The following is a 22,447-nucleotide window of genomic DNA, read 5'->3' as shown; positions in this document are numbered from 1 at the left end:
CAAAAGTTTTGGTCCAGAGAACGATGACGCTGAACCAAGCTCTACAGACATTACCGAATCATTAAAGAAAAACACACAGTCTGATTATTCCACCTCTAGCTGTGAAGCCACCACCAAGTCAGACAAAGACACAGAAGAGTCAAGAATCCCAGAAGAGGAAATCGAATCTATAGATATCACCATGAAATCGTCAGAGAACACCACAGATTCCAGCGATTCCTCCACCTCCAGTTGCAAGACCACAGCAGAGAAAGACCACGAAAACCTGGGTAGGTGTCACCATGCTGACGGTGAGACTGCTCACCAAGTGTCGCGCTCTGGATGTCTGGTCGAGGCAGGGTTTGGTCACCTACACCGACCATCTGGTGGGCCGCACACTGCAGGGACTCACTTTGAATGAAAGTTTCTGCCCGAACTATAAGGAAAGCAAGCAGGTCTGCAAGGCTGTGATCAAAGACCTGGCGAAGACGCTTGGCAGTGTGCACACACTGGAGAAAGCAATATTATTAGGGTTTCCATGTGTAGAGAATACCATCATTGAATGTTTGCAATCCCATATCATGGAGTACTCTATGTCTGCACACAAGAAGAAGAAAGGTGGACGGAGAAAGCGCATCTGGCCCATCTTGTATGCTGTTGCTGTTTGTACCATTTGGACTATCTTGTTTTTAATCGTGGTATAAACTTCTGAGGGTGGCACGATGGTGCACTGTCACATCACTGTGCTGTCAATGAGACAGGCTAATGCTGGTTAACAGCATTGGCCTCTCAAAGGTTTTATACAGAGCCACACAGGGGCCTTGTTGCTGAGGCCAGGGCCGCCAACTAACCAGTTTCTCCCTGTGTCTGCGTGGGTTTTCTCCGGGTGCTCCGGTTTCCTCCCACACTCATAATTTGGACAATAAAAATGTTCAATCATACTTTTTGATTTCTGAATGAACTTCTTAAATTAGAGCTATTAAGGCTGATAAGAGGACACCTGACATATCATAGTATGACATGACATAATAACATTTTCTAGTCTTTTTATTTTTCATGTTCAATATCAATTGATTAAATTAATCAATTTATCATTTCAGCTCTACTTGTAGCATAATATTTTATAATCTCTTTGTATTTGTTTGTATGCAAAATATTAATTTGTACATAAACGAGAGACTAAAGCTGCCAAATGATAGTAGTGGAGTAAAAAGTGCAATATTTCCCTCTACATTGTGGTTGATTGGGTGCAAGTACAAAGTGGGAGCTTTGAGGGAGAATCCATGCTTTTCGCAAGAGGGCGCCAAAAACAGACAACAGACAAAATGCCAAATACAAAATGTCATTATTTTACTTATCATTGACCACACTCAATGCTAAACCATGCTGCTGGAGAATGAACTGATAAAACAGTAGCTAATCTGTTTTACGTGTTGGTGTACGACTGTTTTCCGTTGTTTTAGTCTCAGCTTGCTTCCTGATTGTATTTGACAGCATCGGTTGTTCAGACTCTGCAAAATATTTGTTTTTCTTTCATTTTGAAATATATGTCAATGTGGGTTCATTACTTTCACCCTTAACTAAAATTCTGCCATTGCTCTGCCATACTGTACAAACGCCATACAAGTTGCACTGTAGTGCCAAGTTATTGTCAATGAAGAATAGCATTTCCGGTTTGGGAATTTAAAATATAAAAGCTCTTACCAGACAAGTACAAAATACTGCATGGGGGGGAAATATGTTTATAATAATGAACGTGAAAACCTTGTACCTTTTTTATATTTAACATTTCTGATACACCTGAAATCAAGTGCTGTATCATTTTAAATGGGCGGAGAATAATCAACACTCATTTAGTTTAAGAAACATTTTATGTATTATATATTTATACATATTTGGAGATGTAAGGATTGTGTAATATTTTCACACAATTAGACCTAATTGCACAACTTCCCTTTACATCACTGCAATCCATCAAAAACTGTCTGTCTTACATGCTCATCTTTACATTCTAGCATAGAAATACACACTGGCAACAGCTAAACCGTAAATATAATATTTGCATTGGATATTATGATAATTATTATCATTATAACACATATATATACATTAGCAGGTATGCTTATTGTTATCTTTGTTTATTTTTGGGCAGTTGCAGACATTCATTTATGAAATTTGTGTTTCTTGTTTTAGTCGATATTCAGTATTATGTATCCTCATAAGTTAAATCGCAAAATGAGACAAAAAGAAGTTGGAAAGAAATATTGGTATCCGAAATTTAAAGCCTGTTATGCGTAACTTTAAATAATATAAACTGCAAACCAATTGCTTTTATTTTGAAGGCAACCTCCCCGCACTTCCTGTTCTGCGCCCGTTACCTCTGACTAGCTTACCGCAGCTTCAGGTTACAACACTTGCTGGAGCTTTGGTTGCCGCCGTAAAGCTGCTTTCATGACAGCCGGGCAGCTGCTTCTCTGGTCGCCCTGAAAGTTGTCTTCCTCTCCGGTGGTTTCTGGACTTCTGAGAGGCGCCGAAGAAGATATGACCTTAATGTCGAGGATCTAACGAGTTTGTGTTGTTGAACCGAACTGAACCGTTGACTTGTCACCATGAGAAGCAGGAGCAACTCGGGCGTTAAACTGGACAACTATGCCCGGATGGTACAACAAACTATCCTGAAACACCAAGTAAGTGTTTAATTCTTCTTTTCACATCTTTTTTTTTACTAAACTTAACGGTTAAATAAAGGCAATCTTTAAACGGAAACAGCGGCTTCTTCGTTAGTGCTGCCGGTTTATGTTAGCTAGTTCCAGTGAGAGCCAATATTCATGTGTTTTCATGCGGGAGGTGAAGGAAACTGATATTTCGCAAAACAACAGTGCTCTTTCAAACACACCCGTTGCTTGTGTGTGTGTGTGTGGTTACTGTTAAGTGTGTGTTTGAAGTCAATATAATGAAGCTATGGAGTTGTGTTTAGTTGTTTTTAAGAGGTTTTCCTGCACTTGTGCACCCGTATGTGCTTGTTGAACATTGCACTGGACACTTATGGTTTGTTATATGCTCTTCTGGGAAGGATTTCCACAAGATTTTGGTACCTGGCAGCAGTGATTTGCCCCCCCCCCTGTTCTGGGCTCTGGGCCAGCCAGTATAGTCCCTCCACACCAAACTGGGAGAACGGGCTGGTTGCACAAAACACCTTAAGTTAAGATTTTCCTTAAAGTATGAGTTAAGGTTTCCTTAAAATAAAACAGTTGCACAAAACACCCTTAAGTTTCAGTTTCAAGGGTTCCTTAAAATGCTCAACTTTTTTCGTCTCTTGTTCCCCCTGTAGTATTTGTGTTTTGGGTTTTCCATCATTGTGAAGATGGTGACACAGTTCTACGAAAACGTTTGTCCACTTTCAGAAAGCTGAAAGTGGACAAACGTGGTGTGAAGTCACCTTTGAATCTGTCCCAGATGGCTACCAGCCACCCTGCAGTTGTATACAGCTCACTGCTCAGATGGATCAGTGCACTAATGACCAAATCTGGTCACTGATTGCGTTTACATGCACACTAGTATCCTGGTTATGGTTGGGTTTTTTGGAGTATTTTGGTTATGATATGTGCATGTAAGCAGGAGGTCTTATCCCGCATCCAGAAACCTGGACAAGACCATATCCCAGTTTTGACAAATCTGGACACGATCAGAAACCTGGATACTGTTATGATCGTAGATACAACCAGGTTTATTTATGTTCCATGTAAACAGCCAATCCAGAACATAGTCAAAAACTGGAGACTAATGCAAATGTAAACGCACTCACTGAGAGCAGAGACTTCCTGCAGCTGCAAGCCAAGAGTCATCAATAATACATTTAATTAAGAATGATAAATGCATTGGTAGTAAAGCTGTCTATTCTTGCTGATCCGGTGATTTGTAGCCTTTCAAACATCTATTCCATTGGTAAAATAGTTCAACACAAGCTACTCTGAACCCTGATTCACTCAGTTTAATGAAGACTCAAAGGCATTCTCTCTGTGCATTTGTGAAATTATACCCAGAAGCCACTTTGTGTGACATTTCTCTCTGTTAGTGATGAAACTCAACTTAATGTTGAAACAGTTGTCTGCTCTAGCGTCTCAGTTAGCTGCAATAAAATGTATGATTTATAACTTAAACATTAGGGAAAATGAATATTGAGTGGTTCTTCATTTCCAACAGCAATTGCAGAATTGCCTCGGCCCTAACAGTATATTTTTGTTGTTGAGCTATTGTCAGACAAGTAGCAACATCCTTTTTGCAACTGGAAGCAATGGGGCTTATGGGAAATGTAGTTCTATCTGCCCTGATGTGAAATGAGAAGATACAACTGTCACAAACTCCAGCGGAGTTAGCTTCTTTTTTATTTGCCGATTTTTACCAAACAAGAAAAATGACTAAGTAAAACAAGTAGGTGATATAAAAAAAACCCCAAAAACTTTTAGTATTTCTTTAACCTTTTAAGTCACTTTTTAAAACAAAAATGCCAAAGTTTGCTGATTTTCTTGTGAGGGGCATTTTTCTCTATTTTCTTATATTTTACAGACAAAGAAATGAATTGAAAGAACAATCAACAGATTAAACATGAATGGAAATGATATTATATGGAGACAAATGGCAGAGAAAATGAATTATAGAAACATCAGTTCTTGCCCTCCAAATGGTTTTCTTGTGATCCCATTTTTACCTTTGATTTCATCATATCGATTTGAAAACCAAAAATATTCAAGCCATACATTCTCCTGAGCTGCACACCTACACGGAGGTGTAGGTCTAGACCATCTCATTAGTTAGCGTTAACCACTGACCCTTGACCTTTGACCTGTCCGTGTGTCTGACAGGATCCAGTAACGGGTCTTCTGCCAGGCAGCCCAGATCACCCGGACGCCTGGGTCAGAGACAATGTTTACAGCATCGTGTCGGTGTGGGGCCTCAGTCTTGCCTACAGGAAGAACGCCGACAGGGATGAAGACAAGGCCAAGGCCTACGAACTGGAGCAGGTAGGCGTGTATCTGTTTTGGCCTGTGGAGAAGAAGAACATGGGATTAGGGTTGAGAGTTCATGTTTTTATTCCCTGAAGTATCATATTTGTTCACGTTGGTCCGTATCTTGTTGCAGAGTGTGCAGCTCCTTTCTTTCTGCTGATGAAGGGCCGCATTCGAGTCTCATGTTTCTCTTCCTGGGCACCAGGAACGCTGTGTTGAAAAAGTTGACATTTAACCATCCCTCTCTCTTTCTCTCTCTCTCTCTCTCTCTCTCTCTCTAGAGTGTGGTAAAGCTAATGAGAGGTGTCCTTCAGTGTACTATGAGGCAGGTACGTCACGTCAAAAGGATTTTTTTTTTTTCTCATGCTTTTTCTTTGTGCTGCGCTTTCCTCTTTAAACGTATTGACACACATCTTTTTCCCTCTGTATCTGTGTCTCTCTGTCTCTTTGTGTTTTCAAACACACAAACACACACAGGACACGGTGGGAAGTAAACACAGGAGTTGGACAATGTCCCAGAAATAACAGTAAATAAAGTGAAAGTTAAACCCTGCTGATCCACTGTTTTAAGCCTCGGATAAATCCTACTGACATTAATTCTTACTTTTTCTCGTATTAGTGCTTCACATTAATATCTCAGTGTGATACCTGCTCTTAAAAGAACAAAATATTGAGGTCATTCTATTAAAACACTTTGTAGATACAATAACTAGATAGAAATGTCTATAAAAAAATAGATATTGATAGAAATCCTGTGGTCTAATAGAGTCAGAGATACAGTGTTAGAGGGGCAGCTATATAGTTAATTAATTAATGACTGAATTATCTCTGAATTGCTCTGTGGTCTGCGCCACTGTAAGGCTCATCCCTAGTACAATGTTACGTGTTCCTTGTGCGATAAATATGTGCTTCATCGACTACATTCTGATTCCTTTAGTTGGATATTTTTATCATTGATCGATTTGATCCGTTGACCGCACTCTCTGCTCTCGCCTCCATCAGCTGGATAAGGTGGAGAAGTTTAAATACAGCAGAAGTACCACAGACTGTCTCCACGCCAAGTACAACACCAGGACCTGTGCGACAGTGGTCGGAGACGACCAGTGGGGTCACCTCCAGGTCGACGCCACCTCGCTCTTCCTGTTTTTCCTCGCTCAGATGACCGCATCAGGTAAATATTGTGACCTTTTTCTATTAGGCTTGGGCTGAAATTTGTGGGTCTAAACAAAGTTATAGAAAGTTACAATAATCCAATGCTGAGGATTAAAGCAAACAAACAGCAGGTGGTGTCATAGGGTGATGTCCATTCATCTGTTTCTCTTTGAGTGAGTTTTTAAATAGGTATTTGCATCTGATTTCACTGCTTTGGCAATAAATGTTTGAACTGCCGTGAAGTAGCAGCGTTGCTTATAGCTGAAACTTGAAATACAAAAATGTAATTATATATTATGAATGAAAAAAACTGAAACTATTTATGTATTATTAAAAAAAAAAACAACGACTGAAACATAAAATAAAACAATATAATTGTATTATAAACCTGTATTTGTCATGAGAAAGCAGAACCACAGGGACTTTAATATTGTAGCATAGCAATTGATCATAAATGTGTGTTTTTAAAAACCACGTTGACCATGTTTTATGTTTCATAAAATATCAGCAGCAGCTTTTTATATTTCTGTATTAGCTTTTAATGTCGTTTTAATCTTGTGCTTTGATGAATTAACCGTCCTGCTGCGTGTGTGTGCGTCTACATGTGTGTTTCAGGTCTTCATATTGTCTACACCCAAGATGAAGTGGACGTAGTTCAGAATCTCATGTTCTACATCGAGGCAGCTTACAAAGTGGCAGTAAGTGCTCATTCATTCACAAACTTGAACTTGGTTTTACACAGAGGGAGGCTGAGGAGAAAGTGGGTTAAGAAAATTATCAGTGTTTCGAGTTTGTGTGTTTATTACTTTAGGGGAAGCATTAACATTGTCGTCTGCTTTTCTGGTTCCCCACAGGATTATGGGATGTGGGAGAGAGGAGACAAAACCAACCAGGGCATCACTGAGATTAACGCCAGCTCTATTGGCATGGCCAAGGTTAATACACACACACACACACACACACACACACACACACAAATATACAGTAAATACATGGATGTATGCTACATGAACGGCCGCAGCAGAACAGTGGGAAGTGAGGGTGAAGAGAAGAAACTGCCCCGAGCGAGAGCAGAGCTTCCCCCCGCAGAGGCACAACAGGTGCTCCAGTAAAAATCTCTGGCACGGTGCAAGGTGTCTAGTCACTGCGACGGCCTTTACACTGACCTTTATACAACCCCAACTCTCCAAACTGATTCATGATCAGATAGGAGACTTTGTTTTGGTGTTCAAAGTGTACACAGCAGCACCAGTGTGTCCTGGCTTCAGCATGAATAAATGTAATCCTGCTTTCAGATAAAATCTTTCAATTATCAGCCGTGTTTTTAGATAAATGTTTTTGACCACATTGGATGGTTTTTGGCAGAGATTCGTCTCACTGCAAAAAAAAAACCAAAACAAAACATCCACATCCTTCAAATATAAGGAAACTTAAAAATCCCTGACAAACATTTTAAGTTGTGAAATTTTAACATAGCTTGATACTCACCTTCTCTCTGCGCCTGTCCCAGTGCTGTCCTTGGCCGGCAGCGAACAGGAGGTATCAGGTTCTCTTTGGTCTTCCAAGAATGGACCCTGGCTCAGAAATAACACAGTACTCGCAGTACTTATCCCAGTGAACACACACACACACACACACACACACACACATGCATATATACAGACACACAGTTTAATTTAGGACTTTGGGAACGGGCACCACTGCAGGACGTTCGCTGCTCCATTAATTACATGTAGTTTTTAGCATTTATAAAAGCAACACAGCATGAATTGAATGTAACACACACTTTCATACTGTTGTGTACTGATGTACTACTACTCTATATATACACACTACCACTATACAGTATATATATATATATATACTATACACATAGAGTTGTGTATTTTGACTATAAAGAGGGACAGTTACACAAAAAACTATACTGTAAGTTTCTATACACAGAATATTATTATATAATGTTTGTTTATCAGAGAGATATTCTCGATGTTGGCAGATAAAACACATAGAAAAATTGCAGTAAATTAATAATTATTGATCTTTGACCGTGGATATTTATGGATATTTTCCAGTTTGAGGGATCTTTGCCAAAAATTGCTTGTTCATGTCACATGATAATGATGAAATTTTAATCGCAGCAGGTTGGTGACATCAGCACTTGTTTTTAAATTCATGCACAAAATTGGTGGAATTGTTTTTTTTAAATCGACAAATTCATTAATTGACTAATAGTTCTAATTCATTAATTTAACTGAATGAAATTAGATTTGGATTCAGAACCAATCAGGATGTTTCTCTGTGAAAATCACTAAAAATCATAAGTCTGTGCACCATACTGCATTGTAACTACACTAAACCAGACTGTGCTGTAATCTACAGAATTAAAACTATACGTGTGATGTCACACATTATACTACATCGTATATTACTGTTGCCTAGTTTTAATGAGGGTCACATGACTGCTGTGTGTCCTGCAGGCAGCTCTGGAGGCATTGGACGAGCTCAACCTGTTTGGAGCGAAAGGAGGACCTGGATCTGTGGTCCACGCCCTGGCTGATGACATACAGCACTGCCAGGTACACGTACACGTACACGTACACGCACACGCACACGCACACGCACACGCACACGCACACACACACACACACACACACACACACACACGATATCATGTTTAAAAACAGTATCTGCATCTTTTGTTTTTCTGATTTATCCTCCACTCTCTTTGTCTCAGTCCATCCTGACCTCCATGTTACCCAGAGCATCCATCTCTAAAGAGGTGGATGCCGGAGTCCTGTCCATCATCTCGTACCCTGCTTTTGCCGTTGAGGACATCAGCATCGTCAACATGACCAAGGAGGAGATCATCTCAAAACTCCAGGTAATTATGGGACCGTTAGCTCGGGAGAGGAGGAAGAAGCCTGATTAAATGTCACTTATTTTGACAGAATAAAGTCCATCTTCAACAGATACAGATTACATTTTATACTTCCGAATTTACTAAAGATATTCTGCCCTTTTTTTTATCTTTTCAGGGTCGATACGGCTGCTGCAGGTTTCTCAGAGACGGACACAAAACACCTAAAGAGGTAAATGACCTGTAAAGGAGAACGCCGCCTCGATTAATAATGGACTTAAACGATCCGACATGATGGCTGCATGTTGCTCTATAGTACATGAGCAGCAGCACCAACAGGTCTGGTCACAGAGGGCTGAGTGTGGCTGCTCTGGCTGCATGTCAATAGGAACTAGGAGGAGGCCATTTAGTTAATGGACTGTAGAAAAAAGGTCTTTTGTTTGGTTTATTCTTTGGAGGTCAAAGAGTTCACAGGCTGGAATTTGTCTTAAAAGCTTCTCCTTGCTCTGATTTTCATATATTAGGCTTCTCAACTCCAGCTTTTCTTTTAGTTAGATTCTTTTTTTGCCAACAAATGTATTAATAAGACAACATTTCAGGCTTTGTCAGGACTGTTCTGGTGTTTCCACGGTCGATCAACCATTCAGCAAGGTGGAGATGGTGTTCAGTGTTAGGAAACAGGCACTAAAAAGCTAGAAAACTCTCTTGTTAACAATTAACTACTCATGTTAACTACTCTTATGGTGTCTTGTCTCCTTGTGGATCTACTGAGCAGCTTTTGGTTGCCAGTGTGTGTGATCGGTCTTGAGATTATGAATATTTGTGCTTGAGTTCTGGGAGTTACAGAACCTGATTTACTTCTAAGGTGCAAGGAGAAAGGAAATAAAGTCTTAAAGGGTCAAAACTCCAGAAAATAACTTTGTTTCGTCACAGAACTGCAGGCAGCAGTCTGTCTTTCCTCAGTTTGACTCTGACCTTTTGTAAATGTGGAAGGAGAATGCAGGTAGAGGCTCCTGTGTCTGCAAAAAGCCAAATTTCTAAAGCGCCTCATAGAAAGACACTGAAACCTTCTCACTTTCAGAAACACATGCAGGACTCAATAGTTCTTCCTGTCTGTTTTCCTTCAGGATCCAAACAGACTGTATTACGAGTCCGCAGAGCTGAAGCTGTTTGAGAACATCGAATGTGAGTGGCCGCTGTTCTGGACCTACCTCATACTGGACGGCATTTTCATCAACAGCCCCGAACAGGTAACTATACACCTGTATTTGTGTTTCTAATCATCACGCCTCGACAGCACGTATACACACATCCTTAGTGGATATTTACACGGTCAGTGTTTGTGTTCATTCGTCCAGGTGCAGGAGTACCAGGAGGCTCTGGAGGGCATCCTGATCAAACAGAAAGACGGGATACGACTGGTCCCGGAGCTCTACAGTGTCCCCGCAGAGAAGGTGATGAATTCAGGGGAAGCTCGAGAAATTCTTAACAATATAAAATGAACAATGTAATGTGCACGGTTTTATTCTGTTGTGTGTTCATATATTTATATATGCAAACAGGTGGAGGAGGAGTACGGGAACCCTCACTCTGTGGAGAGGGTTCCTATGGGCAAGTGTCCTCTGAAATGGGCACAGTCTCTGTACATCCTGGGAAACCTTTTGTCCGAGGTGAGCCAACGTTTCATCAGCTAACACCTCAAACACGTATAAGAAAATGATCATCCCCATCTGTGTTTTGTTTGTTCAATCAGTCTCTAACTTGGCAGATTTTACTTTCACATCCATCAAAATAAATCCCTCTGGCTTTTGAAGCTCTTAATTTTTTCGATCTCTTGTCTCATTTTTCAGGGTTTTCTTGCTCCCGGAGAGATCGACCCTCTTAACCGGCGTTTCTCCACCATCCCAAAGCCTGATGTGGTTGTACAGGGTGAGTTATCGGGAAAAATTAATGAGGCTTTTAGTGCTGAAACTTCTGTCTTTCGGCCACTGGCCACAGTGGTTTGAAGATGTGTGTGTGTGAGTTTTTGAAAGCATGTTAAAAACCTTCTCTCTCCTCTTGCAGTGTCAGTCCTGGCAGAGACCGAGGAGATTAAACAGATGCTTGTGAAGAACGGTATCGAAGTGGAGACTGTGGCTGACATCCATCCCATCCACGTGCAGCCCTCCAGAGTCCTCAGCCACATTTACGCCAGACTCGGTACGACCTCGGATAAGAATATGATCGCTAATATTATTAATGCATCAGAAATTGAATCACTTTTAGGAATAAAAAGACATTTTCAGTTTTTTAAGAGTCAAAATTAGGACGTCACAAATCCACAGAAAAGCAAAATCAGCAGTAATCTTGATTCCAAAAGCCCAAATCCAAAAGTGGAATTGAGATACTTTCAGCTGAGAGGTTGATAACGAGGAAATGTTGTGACCTCTCACCTTTACCGTCTTCTCCCGGGCTCTGTCTCCAGGGCGTAACCCGAGGCTGGGTCTGACGGGACGACCCTACAGGAGAATCGGAGTTCTGGGAACCTCCAAGTTCTACATCATCAGGAACACCATCTTCTCATTCACACCTCAGGTCCGTGAGAAAACAAACCAGTTGTTCTGAGTTTATTACCAAGATGTCTTGGGGAATAACTTGATTGTTTAATTGATTGAAAATATAAAGTCCCTGATTTCCCATAATTCTCCCTCCAGTTCATCGACCACCAGCAGTTCTACATGGCGTTGGACAACAAGATGATCGTGGAGATGTTGAGGACAGAAATCAGCTACCTCTCGTCCAGATGGAGGATGACCGGACGACCCACCGTCACGTTTCCCATTTCACAGTCCATGCTGAGTGAATATATACACACAGCACACACACACACACACCCACACACACACACACACACACACACACACACACACACACACACACACACACCATGTATCTGGAAGTGCTGAAAATGTCCCGAGTTATCTAAACATGAAGTCTTAAAGTGGTGGAGAAAAAGATTAATGTGTGTGTGTGTGTGTGTGTGTGTGTGTGTGTGTGTGTGTGTGTGTGTGTGTGTGTGTGTGTGTTTCAGCTGAAGACCATACAAACCTGGACCCTGCAGTGTTGGCTACACTGAAGAAGTTACAGGACGGTTACTACGGAGGAGCAAGGTGAATTTTAGTTTGTAGTTTGTACATTTACACACACACAATATACGTGGTGGATTTTTTGAGGGCTGCTATTTTCAGTTAAATTAAATTAAATTAAATTAAATTAAAGAGGGGATTTAGTATTTCCCTACCAGACTGACTGTATATTCGTGTTTTCTGGAAGTTTACTGTAGATGTGTAAGAAGATCAAATTTCCAGGTAATGAAAATGTTAAATACATTAATTAAATGAGAACATTTTGAATTAATGAGGAAATTTCATTAATTCCTAAAAACCTTTTCACAGTTAAAGGTTTTCATGAGACTCTTGAAGTTTCCTCTGTAGCTTTTTGTCACATGGGAAATAAACAATTAAACTGAATTCAAATGAATTCAACCAGATTCCAGCTCATCGGTCTGTTTGACCATAGAGCTCTTCATTATGATTCCTTTGTTTGACCTTTGACCTACATTTAATTCATTTGTTAAATAATGTATGTTTACATAAGGACTTTAAAACATGTACAGAACTTAAAAACTTCTCTTTTCCCTCCTCCTTCCTCTCTAGGATCCAGACAGGGAAGCTGTCGGAGTTCTTGACCACTTCCTGTTTTGCTCACCTCAGTTTCCTGGACGGTAAGGCTCCCGGCAGCATGGGCCGCCACACCGAAGAGTATGATGGTGATGATGATGATGAGGGTGGCGGCGGCGATGGATACGTGCATGAGTTACGTTATGACGATGGTAAGAAAAAAACAGCTTGTTGGAATGGTGACACCAGCTGTGGAAAAATATCAGAAAATAATAAAACACTCTCTACGTTGCCAGGTGGCGTTAGTTTGTTTTCCTACGTTGGTTTGACCATTCCTGGTGGTATGTGTTCCTAAAATACATACACGGTCGTAGACTGTAGTTGCACATACAGGCAAAGTGGTGATGTTTTACCTGTATGTTCTGTTAACGCAATGCTCAGCTGCACAGGACACATGAAGAGGAAACTTAGTAGTCTGTGGATATTGTTAAAGTCTCTCTCTTTCATTAACACTGCCGTTCATTTACAGGTAATTCGACAGCCTGCTGTTATCCTGTAATCCCATTCATACAGAATTATCTCACTTATTAATTAAAAAAATAATAATAATTGTTTTTAATATTCCTCACCTGCCAGAAATCTAATGTGAAACTAAAGTCTTTTGTTAAATCTCATTAATAACAGAATTCTGTTTTATCCCTATGTCACAGCATCACTGATCTTTGACCCCACCCCCTCCTCCACGCATCTCCTCATTGTGTAATGTTATTAAGCTTAGAGTTTCTCAACCTTGGCTTTCTCAGGAAATAGTTGTTTTTGATATTTTAAAGGAAAAAATGAATTGTGAAAAATCATTTCTATAATTGATTCAGAGCTCTGATCTGCACCCTTATTAAATATAAACAACAGAGCTCGCAGGTCTTGGTTTGAAAAAGTTGAGAAACGCGTCTTTGCTCGTTAGTGAATGAGACTTGTTCAGTAATGCTGCATTTAAATGACTGAGTCTAGGTCCTAAACGGCTTGTGTTGCTTGCGTTCTGTGCACGTCTGGATTCTTTTAATGAACATGCATGATGTAATATGGCTTGTCTGATCGTGCATGTGCATGTGCACGTGCACGGGCCTGCACCAGTTGATCTGTATCTTCACAGTTTTCAAGCATTTTGGTTTTAAATAATAATAATGTTCACAGCTACATTAAAATCAAACTTGCCCATAAGTAAACTTGTAGCTATACAGACAATGTTATACACTTATATAAAGTCTGTGACACTTTTAACTTCAGGAGAATACAGCTCCTGTTGAAAACTACTGATAGATACAGTGAATATCTTGAAACCTCAAATACAACAAAAACTATATGCTTGGTTAAATATTTTAATCTTTTTTTTTTGTGGATTTGGGTGAATAAACCCTTTAAAAGCTGCATGTTACACTGTTGTAAAAATAACAACACTTATATTTTAATATATTTGAATTATTTTAAATATTTTAACATTTTAGTTATTTTCATTAAATCATTCTCTTAGTTTGGTTTAAATAATAAGGTTTTTTAAGGATCCCCATCTTGATCTTTCAATCCCATCCTCCTCCATCCCCCTTTTTTTTTTTTTTTTATCCACTCATCTAGAGGCCGATGACCTCGCTCAGTACCTGGATCACCTGTTGGCCCAGTCTGCCCCCAAAAAGGCCAAAAAGCCGGTGGGGGGTTTGGGCAGGTTCAAGGCTATTGCCACCAAAACGAAGGACATGGTCACTCTGATGAACAAGGCTCAGGACCTCAACATTCAGAGTGAGTGGATCCATGTTCAGACAGAGAGAGATTCTCCAAATACTGACACAGCATTGAAGATAATATCACTCGCTGACTGCTCTTTGTTTTGTCTTTTTGTGTGTGTGTGTGTGTGTGTGTGTGTGTGTGTGTGTGTGTTTAGACGTCAACATGTACCTGCCAAACAAACTGTTCCGCTCTACTCAGCCGTCTCTCAACCTGAACCTCCGGGATTCCTCTGATCAACAACAAACTTCAGTGTGTTTTTGTTCTTCCCTTTTATATCCACACACACCATCCCCTTTTTGCCAGCCAGTCTTTCTTTCTTTTCTTTTTCTTTAACTTGACACCTCTGCCCTCCAGGATCCAGGATCGGCCACAGCAGACTGCGGCATCCCCAGGGACGCTAGCGGAGCGGTCGATCACAGCGCTTTGGCGCAGCTGCTAAAAAACACACAAAACCTCCAGGACCAGGCCGATATACTCTACATCCTCTTCAAAGACAAGTGAGAGACGCAGTTTTATACACGTGTATTGGGACCGTTGTTTCAGAAGCAAATACTTTTCAAAGCTGAGGTGTCGACTCTGACTGAGCAGACTTTATTAGACCCTCTGTGTTTGTTCCCGCTTTTTCATAAGGGGTATGGAGTGGGACACTCAGCTGCACGGTAAAGGCTCCACGGTGCGCTCTCTGCTCAGTGACCTTTACGTGAAGGCTGGTGAACTCAAACACTGGGGCCTCATCAGGATGATCTCTGGCATGCTGAAGAAGAAGGTGGAGGAGCTCGACTCGGTACGACACACCCTCCGGTTAATATAGACACGGTTATAAATAAAACGGAGCGGCATTTAGCGACTCTAGTGGCGGCCATGTTTTATTGTAAACTTATCTGAAAACCTTATTAGTGATTTCTGTCTCAGGAAGTTAATTACAGTTTAGTGAAAATCCAAAATTTTCCATCTGTTACTCCCATTTTCCTGTTGGTATTTACCCTCTTTCAGATTTCCCTCTTACCCCAGCTCTTCTCTGATTGGTTGTGATCTCTCGTGTCTTGCAGGCCTGCTCTGATTTGCTGGCGCACCAGAAGCACCTGACGGTGGGTCTGCCCCCTGAACCCCGAGAGAAAACCATCACCGCTCCCATCCCTGCAGACCAGCTGGCTGCTGTCATCGACCAGGCCAGCGACAACAACATCAGCGTGGCCATACTCACTCAGGTGGGTCGCTATCCTCCGCTGTCATCTGTGAATCCCCTCCCCCATTGTCTTCCTTCTTCATCCTTTCTCTCTCCCTCCTCCTCATCCTCCTCCTCCTCCTCCTCCATCCTGCAGGAGATCATGGTGTACCTGGCCATGAGCATAAGGACTCAGCCCAGTCTGTTCAGCGAGATGTTCAGGCTCCGCATCGGTCTCATCATCCAGGTCATGGCCACCGAACTGGCCCAGTCACTCAACTGCTCAGGTACGAGAGAGAGGAAGAGCATGAAGTTTTAAAAGTGGGCAATATATTTATGTTGAAAATATTGCTCAACAATTTGCCGTTTTAGAATAGTTACATTAGTTTATCTCTCTCATTAAAACATGTAATCGTGTGTGTGTGTGTGTGTGTGTGTGTGTGTGTGTGTGTGTGTGTAGGAGAGGAAGCGACAGAGAGTCTGATGAGTTTGAGTCCGTCTGAACTGAAGAATCTCCTCCACCACATCCTCAGCGGGAAGGAGTTTGGAGTCCAGCGCAGCGGTCAGTCGGCCAATCACACCCTCTGTTTCTCATACACAACAACAACAAGAACAACCCACTATATTATATCAGTCTGTTGAGTCTTTTTTTTTTTTGTTGTTGTTGGTTTGTTTTTCTCCTCCTCAGTGCGAGAGATGGACGCCGGAGTCAGTCCCGCCATCTCCATCCATCACCTGGGCAACGTCGGCGCCACCAAGAGCGAGAGAGCCGGCATCAGCAAACTGAAGAGCGACATGAAGATGGTAGGATCCTGCGGTTGTGAGATTCAATGGCACGAGAGAAACAGACACTAAAGTCAACGTTAAAACATAAGTTATCACAGCGTTGATGCAGATTCATCGTGTAGTTTGTCATGAATAAAAATCAGTCAGCGTCGAAAGTCAGAATATTTTAGGAGATGACGGAGGCTGAGATTAAAGCGCAAGAGGAATCTTATTTTGAAAATGCTGTGGGCAAACTGGCTTTTGTCTTTTTGCAGCTGGAACACAGGTTGTCTCTGACGGATCTGAGTAAGGTGATGACGCTGAATCAGATTAGGAGCTAATTCAGATGGATGGTGCTGATGGGAAAAAATCATTTGTGGAGAAATTGAACATTGAATTGTTGCGGAGGAGGATTGTGGAGATAATTAAGAATGAGGCGATAATTCGAAGCAATTTTCTTTTTTAATTTATTATTTATTTGTTGTTTTTATGACTAATTAGGGTGAAATTAATGAAGTTGCTGTGGTCGTCTTATAACTTGGTTTGTGTGTTGCGGGCGGAGGTGCAGGTTGTTAATTCACCCTCCATGTAAACGCCATCAATCAGATCGATCAGTCACTAATGTTTGGTGACGATGTGATTTATTTCTGTTCGTCAAAAAAGGGTTGTACTGTTTTCCAGAGCTTTCAGCTGGACCACACTGTCATCATCAGTGTTTGCTCAGTTGTGATGAAACTGAAGACGGTGAAGCGTCAAACAAACTCTCCCCCGCACTGGAAACAACCTCAAGTCAAGGTCCACTTACTCGCTTTTTCCTGAGCTTTCGAGCTGACCTGGTTTTGTCGGCCCCCCCTGTTTTCCGAGGTCAATAAAAGAACTGTGAACCTAAAAAGTCTGTTCACAGCTGTTGGGGGAGTGGTGGTGATAAATTGCCTCATGAAGACTGTGTGATGCAGCCGAAAGCTCCAGAACAAGCAACTTGAGAGAGAGAGATTTCACAGCTGCTCAAGAACAAATCGTCAAGCTCAACTTGATAACTTGTTGTGTCTTTGCTTCGATTCAGGAACCCAGGCTGTCTTTAACAGATGCAGTTATGGAGGTGATGATGATGATGATGATGATGATGATGTTGTTTTGAGAGGAGTTAATTCGTTGGTCTGTGGAGTTGTGAACTGCGGATCTTGACAATGTTGAGAAGGATGATATTGTTGTCATTAACTTTAGCTCCGGCCGACATGAACATTAGCAGTTTGATTGTGTCTTCTCTGTTGCAGATGGACCGCAGGGTGTCTTTGACTGACTCAGTGAAGGTGGTGATGATGATGATGATGATGATGATGATGATGATGATGATGATGATAAATAAGAATCTGGAGGAAGTGAGGGAAGAGTTAGATGCTCAATTAAAACAAAAATAGAATTGTAATTAAGTGTTAATTTAATTCTGATGCAGATGCAGAGGTTGTCTTTGAAAGAGCTGATCAAAGTGATGATGATGATGATGATGATGATGATGATGATGATGATGATGATGATGATGGTGGTGGAGGTGTCAGAGATTTATCCCTTAATTCTTCAGCTAATAGAAAAGGGTGGAGGTGTGAACAGGAAGTTAAATCAGAGTCTCTTTGATGCCAAGTGGATTTTTTTTGTTGTTTTTGTTTTGTTTTGTTTTTTCTCCATTTCAGTTCGACCAGTCACTGACCTCCCCTCAAAAGGTGACACCGATAACGACACTGACATTAAACCTTTTTTTCTTTCTTTTTCTGGGGTGTTAATTCACACGAACCTCGACTAAAAGTTGTGAAGCAGAACATCTGAGCGATTAACACTCTGCTGCCTCCTGGCTGCTGATTCACAGTCGAGCAGGGCTGCTGAAAAAAATCAAATATATTGCAACTTTAATATCATAATTTACGGTTGATAAAGCTGCAACTAACAATCGGTTTAATTATCAATCTGCTTCTTGATTCATTGATTCGCTACATGACATCAACACAAAGATTAAAGCAGCAAAGATTTAGATTTTAGAAGCTGGAGCTGGTGAATAAATGATACAAACACTTAAACGGTAAATCGGTTCATTCTAGCAGCTGTAGTTTGTAATTTAAGGTAAATTACTAATTTCCAGTCAAGCTTTTCAAATGAAACTTAATTCCTTGTTTACCTGATGATGGAAGTTTCGCTTGTGTGCGCAGGGTTTAGAGCCGCCTAACGCTGTCACACACCACAGTATTAATCAGTTGATTTATTTGATCTTTAATCGGTTGTTTGCTAACTTCATCCCTCTCATCTCCCGTCTCAGTTTTCCTTCACGCATGTTGTGACTCTCAGTGTAAGAAGCCAGAATCCGCTGGTTTCACCTGGTTCTGTTATGTTTGGATCCAACAGTCGCGCTTTGTTTTTTCATTTTGTGCATCTTTTTTCCTTTTTCCCCCTCTTTCTCCTCTATTCTGTTTTTATTTATTTTTTTCACTTTGTCTCAGAGCGTTCGATCTCAGTCACTGGACATAGACAACATCGAATCTGGGGTAAAGATTTGTCTATTGATCAGATATTTCTGACATGTTTTTTTGAGTCACAAGGTCAGTTGTGGAAATTGGTTCTGCTGGATTGTGATGATACCTCAAAAACAGGAAGGGGGTGCTGTTCTTTCACAATAAAACACAGCTACAGTGAATCGTTTCTGTTCTGATGAATTCAGAGGTACAGGCTGCCATCGATTGAATCTCTGGACATCCCGGAGAGCACTCCGGTTGCCAAGGATACCAGACACGGCCAGTGGCTGCGCAGGAGGCGTCTGGACGGCGCTCTGAACCGAGTCCCGGTCGGGTTCTACCAGAAAGTCTGGAAGATCCTGCAGAAGGTCAGTCAGGTTCAACTCTGAACTTAAAGCTCATCTTTCATCCTTCATAAGCCATAAAGAAAAATTATAATTATAATAATAATAATAACGCATTAGAATAATGTAATATATCAAATCTGTTGCCCTCCAGTGCCACGGTCTCTCCATCGAGGGATTCGTCCTTCCTTCTTCTACCACCAGAGAGGTAAGAGATCCTTTTTTCTTTTTTTTAAATTGCTAATCTGATGCCGTCCTCTCTCTCAGTTTGATCTTTTTTTATTTTTCACTTTACCACTTAAAACCAAACACAACAACATGTGATCAAACACTGACACCAGAATCAAGTCTGAAGTATTTTCAGGGACCTTATCGGATCTTCTATAGGTTTGTCTTTCAACACTTTTAAGTTGGACACGTTTCACCTCCTATTTTACCGCCTCTTTTCCTTCTGTCCCGCCTCCAGATGACGCCCGGAGAGATCAAATTCTCCGTCCACGTGGAGACGGTCCTTAACCGCGTCCCTCAGCCCGAGTACCGGCAGCTGCTGGTGGAGGCCATCCTGGTCCTCACCATGCTGGCCGACGTGGACATCCAGAGCATCGGCTCCATCATCCACGTGGAGAAGATCGTCCACCTCGCCAACGACATGTTCTACAAGGATCAGGTGAGCGTCGACGGACTCGACTCTCGGATCCGGTGTCCATGTTTACGGGATCAAGTAAGGAAGGATGTTCCTCTTTCCCTTCTCCTCCAGATGGACCTGGGAGCAGAGGAGCACATCCTGGAGAAGGATCCGTCCACCGGAGTGTGCAGGCTGCTGTACGACAGCGCCCCCAGCGGCCGCTTCGGGAGCATGACCTACCTCACCAAGGCTGTGGCGGTGTACGTGCAGGATGCGCTGCCCAGCGGGTCGTGCCCTGTGCAGTGAGAGAGGACGCCGCGAGAGAAAACCCCGGAGCAGGCGTGAAACCACCCGATCAGAAACATCCAATATTTTTTACATTCATTTAACAGTAAATTAACAGCAAATAATATCGTCACTGTGTGTTGATCAGTGACAGAAACGAGTGAAGCTGGAAGTTCGAAACACGTGTTACTGTATGTTTTAATGAATTGTGGGAAATTCACTGAGTATAGAGTCAGACGTGAAGGCTAGCTGTTTCCTCCTGTTCTCAGTCTTTGTGCTAAGCTAAGCTAAGCTAAGCTAAGCCCATTGGTTCCTACCGAAGACGCACATCTCCACAAATAGGTCACACATATATAAATATACAGTTTCAGTAACGGTTGTAGTTTTTAGCAAACGTTACTCAAACAGTGGTTGGGGACTATTTTCAGCTGCGGATTAACACACATTTATTGCTCCAATGAGGACGGAGTATGAGGGATTTAGTGGCACAGAGGAATAAGATTTTGGATACATAAACAATAACCCTTCGCTTGATCCATTCAGTCTCCTAAAGCAATTCAGCTTCTTCACAGCTGAGTAACCACCAACTAACATGAACTTTCAGCCGGGACACTTCTTCTCACCAAATCTTCGTGTAACTTTAGAGACTCCAAAACTAAACTGTAAATTTAAAAAAAAAAAAATCAAAATAATTCTTCTAACTGATGCTAATTTATTCCCACACATAAACTCAGATTGTAGTTCACGTCGCGATACCTCAAATCCTACCTGCTGTGTGATGTACAAAATAATGGATGAATATAATTAGATAATCTATTGACTATTTATTTTATAGTTTTTAAACAATTACAAAACAAGGAATGCTATTGTCGCACTTAATGTGTGTGTGTGTGTGTGTGTGTGTGTGTGAGTGTGTGTGAGTGTGTGAGTGTGTGTGTGTGTGTGAGTGAAGCTACAGGAATGCTGTTTCATTTGAACTATGCAAAAAATAGTGATTTAGAACCGCCTGATTTTTCAAACGCATTAAAAGCTTTTATTGTGTTAAAGAGCTTTTAGTTTGTAGAGTACTTCAGATACTGAACTTTTGCAGTGAATATGAATATGTGCAATTCAGATCTCTGTCCTAATAAGAAGGGAAATGCCTTAATTTAAGCTAAACTTTAATTTAGTTCGTTTACTTTAGTGAAACTAACGGCCATTTACTCACATCAGTTGTTTTACATTATTTCACTTAGACACATTTCACCTTTAACCGTTTGTTTTACAAGTGTGTTAATGATTCGCCGTCCAGCACGCTGAGAGAAAACTGTGAGTAAATTCAAGGTAATTCAAGAACGTACGCGATTATATGTGTTTAAGTTGAGACACTGGTGGGAAATGCGTCACGCCTCTCGGTTTAAATGTTGAATAACTGAATTATTTTGTGATATTTGAAGATGTGAGCGCCACACTCCACGTGAACGACGAACAATCATGGCAGAATGAGAGAGTCACTTCTCTGCATCACATTTAGTATTATTAATATTATTATTATTAGAGTTTGAAAAGAATGGGAGGCAGTTTTTTCTGTGTTACTAGGCAACAGCATCCACTGAACAAACTTGTCTGTTTTTTGTTTTTTTGTTGTTGTTTTTGAAGCTAATTCTGTAATAAAAGAAAAAAATCTTGTTCTTCTTCAGAGTTTATCTTCTAACTTTTTGACCTGCTGTGGATTCTATCCACTCGCCTGCTTTCTCCAGAGCTTTCAAGCATATCACACTGTTTTCATCAGCTGTCCTCGCGAGTTTTCATGGAGGTGAGTCTGCTGAAATGCACGCCTGCAGGACTTCTCGATTTTGTTGTCTCAAAGAAGACTGCATGAAATGGTTGAAAGCTCCAGGAGCAGCTAGTAAGTGGTCCTTGAGTTAGGACTTTTGTCACGTTACAATTTCCAAGGTCACCAATGAACTTTTGATGCTTAATTAATTGATATTTGTTGGATATTAACGTACAGTGCTCTGCTCATTTGACTTGTAATAGTCACTCATTTATTTCTGATTTATATAATGGGTGAAAACATCCAGTAGGTGGTGCTACACATGCACAGACTAATTCTAGTATCATTATTAACTCCCATGATTCAGGTCAGGGCCATTTACAAAAAAAGTAAAAGTAGAAGTTTGAAGTGGCAGAAAAAGGAAATACTCAAGTGACAGTGAAACACAATGACAGACTGAAAATCACCAGCTGGTTAAAAGAGCAGCTGCAACATCCCGGTTCAGACGGGGACTGTGGCTGAAACTATTCACTCTTTTTTTTTTATTCTACGGAGAAAACTGTCAGATTGAAAGATG

General features: G+C 41.1%; 1 protein-coding gene across 5 annotated transcripts; it reads left to right on the top strand.

Moving 5' to 3' along the window:
* The first annotated feature begins 2,391 nt into the window (after window positions 1-2,391).
* phka1a (phosphorylase kinase, alpha 1a (muscle)) lies at window positions 2,392-21,787 on the top strand. Of its 5 annotated transcripts, none has more exons than XM_023422714.2 (35): window positions 2,392-2,666; window positions 4,842-5,000; window positions 5,267-5,314; window positions 5,988-6,156; window positions 6,753-6,835; window positions 6,992-7,072; window positions 8,615-8,713; window positions 8,872-9,018; window positions 9,173-9,226; window positions 10,122-10,244; window positions 10,353-10,448; window positions 10,557-10,664; window positions 10,845-10,923; window positions 11,059-11,193; window positions 11,459-11,568; window positions 11,688-11,832; window positions 12,065-12,143; window positions 12,690-12,865; window positions 14,283-14,444; window positions 14,587-14,681; window positions 14,787-14,929; window positions 15,063-15,216; window positions 15,482-15,640; window positions 15,755-15,884; window positions 16,058-16,159; window positions 16,286-16,401; window positions 16,638-16,673; window positions 17,426-17,461; window positions 17,637-17,672; window positions 18,051-18,080; window positions 18,849-18,893; window positions 19,067-19,228; window positions 19,359-19,412; window positions 19,671-19,871; window positions 19,962-21,787. In XM_023422714.2, exons 1-35 carry the CDS (start codon window positions 2,589-2,591, stop codon window positions 20,133-20,135), a joined length of 3,804 nt encoding a protein of 1,267 aa, XP_023278482.1. In that variant the 5' UTR covers window positions 2,392-2,588; the 3' UTR covers window positions 20,136-21,787. The 5 variants fall into 5 exon arrangements, with proteins under 5 accessions (XP_023278482.1, XP_023278483.1, XP_023278484.1 ...); XM_023422715.2 differs by having other exon boundaries at window positions 2,393-2,666; window positions 12,690-12,757; XM_023422716.2 differs by lacking the exons at window positions 16,638-16,673; window positions 17,426-17,461; window positions 17,637-17,672 and having other exon boundaries at window positions 2,393-2,666.
* Window positions 21,788-22,447: the final 660 nt, after the last annotated feature.

This window comes from Seriola lalandi, unplaced genomic scaffold (genome assembly GCF_002814215.2).
Source record: "Seriola lalandi dorsalis isolate HSWRI2012SDOR001 ecotype SW California unplaced genomic scaffold, Sedor1 jcf7180002054684, whole genome shotgun sequence".
In the NCBI taxonomy this organism is placed as follows: Eukaryota; Metazoa; Chordata; class Actinopteri; order Carangiformes; family Carangidae; genus Seriola; species Seriola lalandi.
This window is presented reverse-complemented; position numbering and strand designations above follow the sequence as displayed.

What these genes read in the sequence shown, in the direction of transcription:
- phka1a (XM_023422714.2), top strand. Translation starts at nt 2,589, where the DNA reads ATGAGAAGCAGGAGCAACTCGGGCGTTAAACTGGACAACTATGCCCGG. An exon ending in TCAGGACCTCAACATTCAGA is followed by an intron (nt 14,445 to 14,586) that starts GTGAGTGGATCC and finishes GTGTGTGTTTAG; the next exon opens with ACGTCAACATGTACCTGCCA. An exon ending in GCGTGGCCATACTCACTCAG is followed by an intron (nt 15,641 to 15,754) that starts GTGGGTCGCTAT and finishes TCCATCCTGCAG; the next exon opens with GAGATCATGGTGTACCTGGC.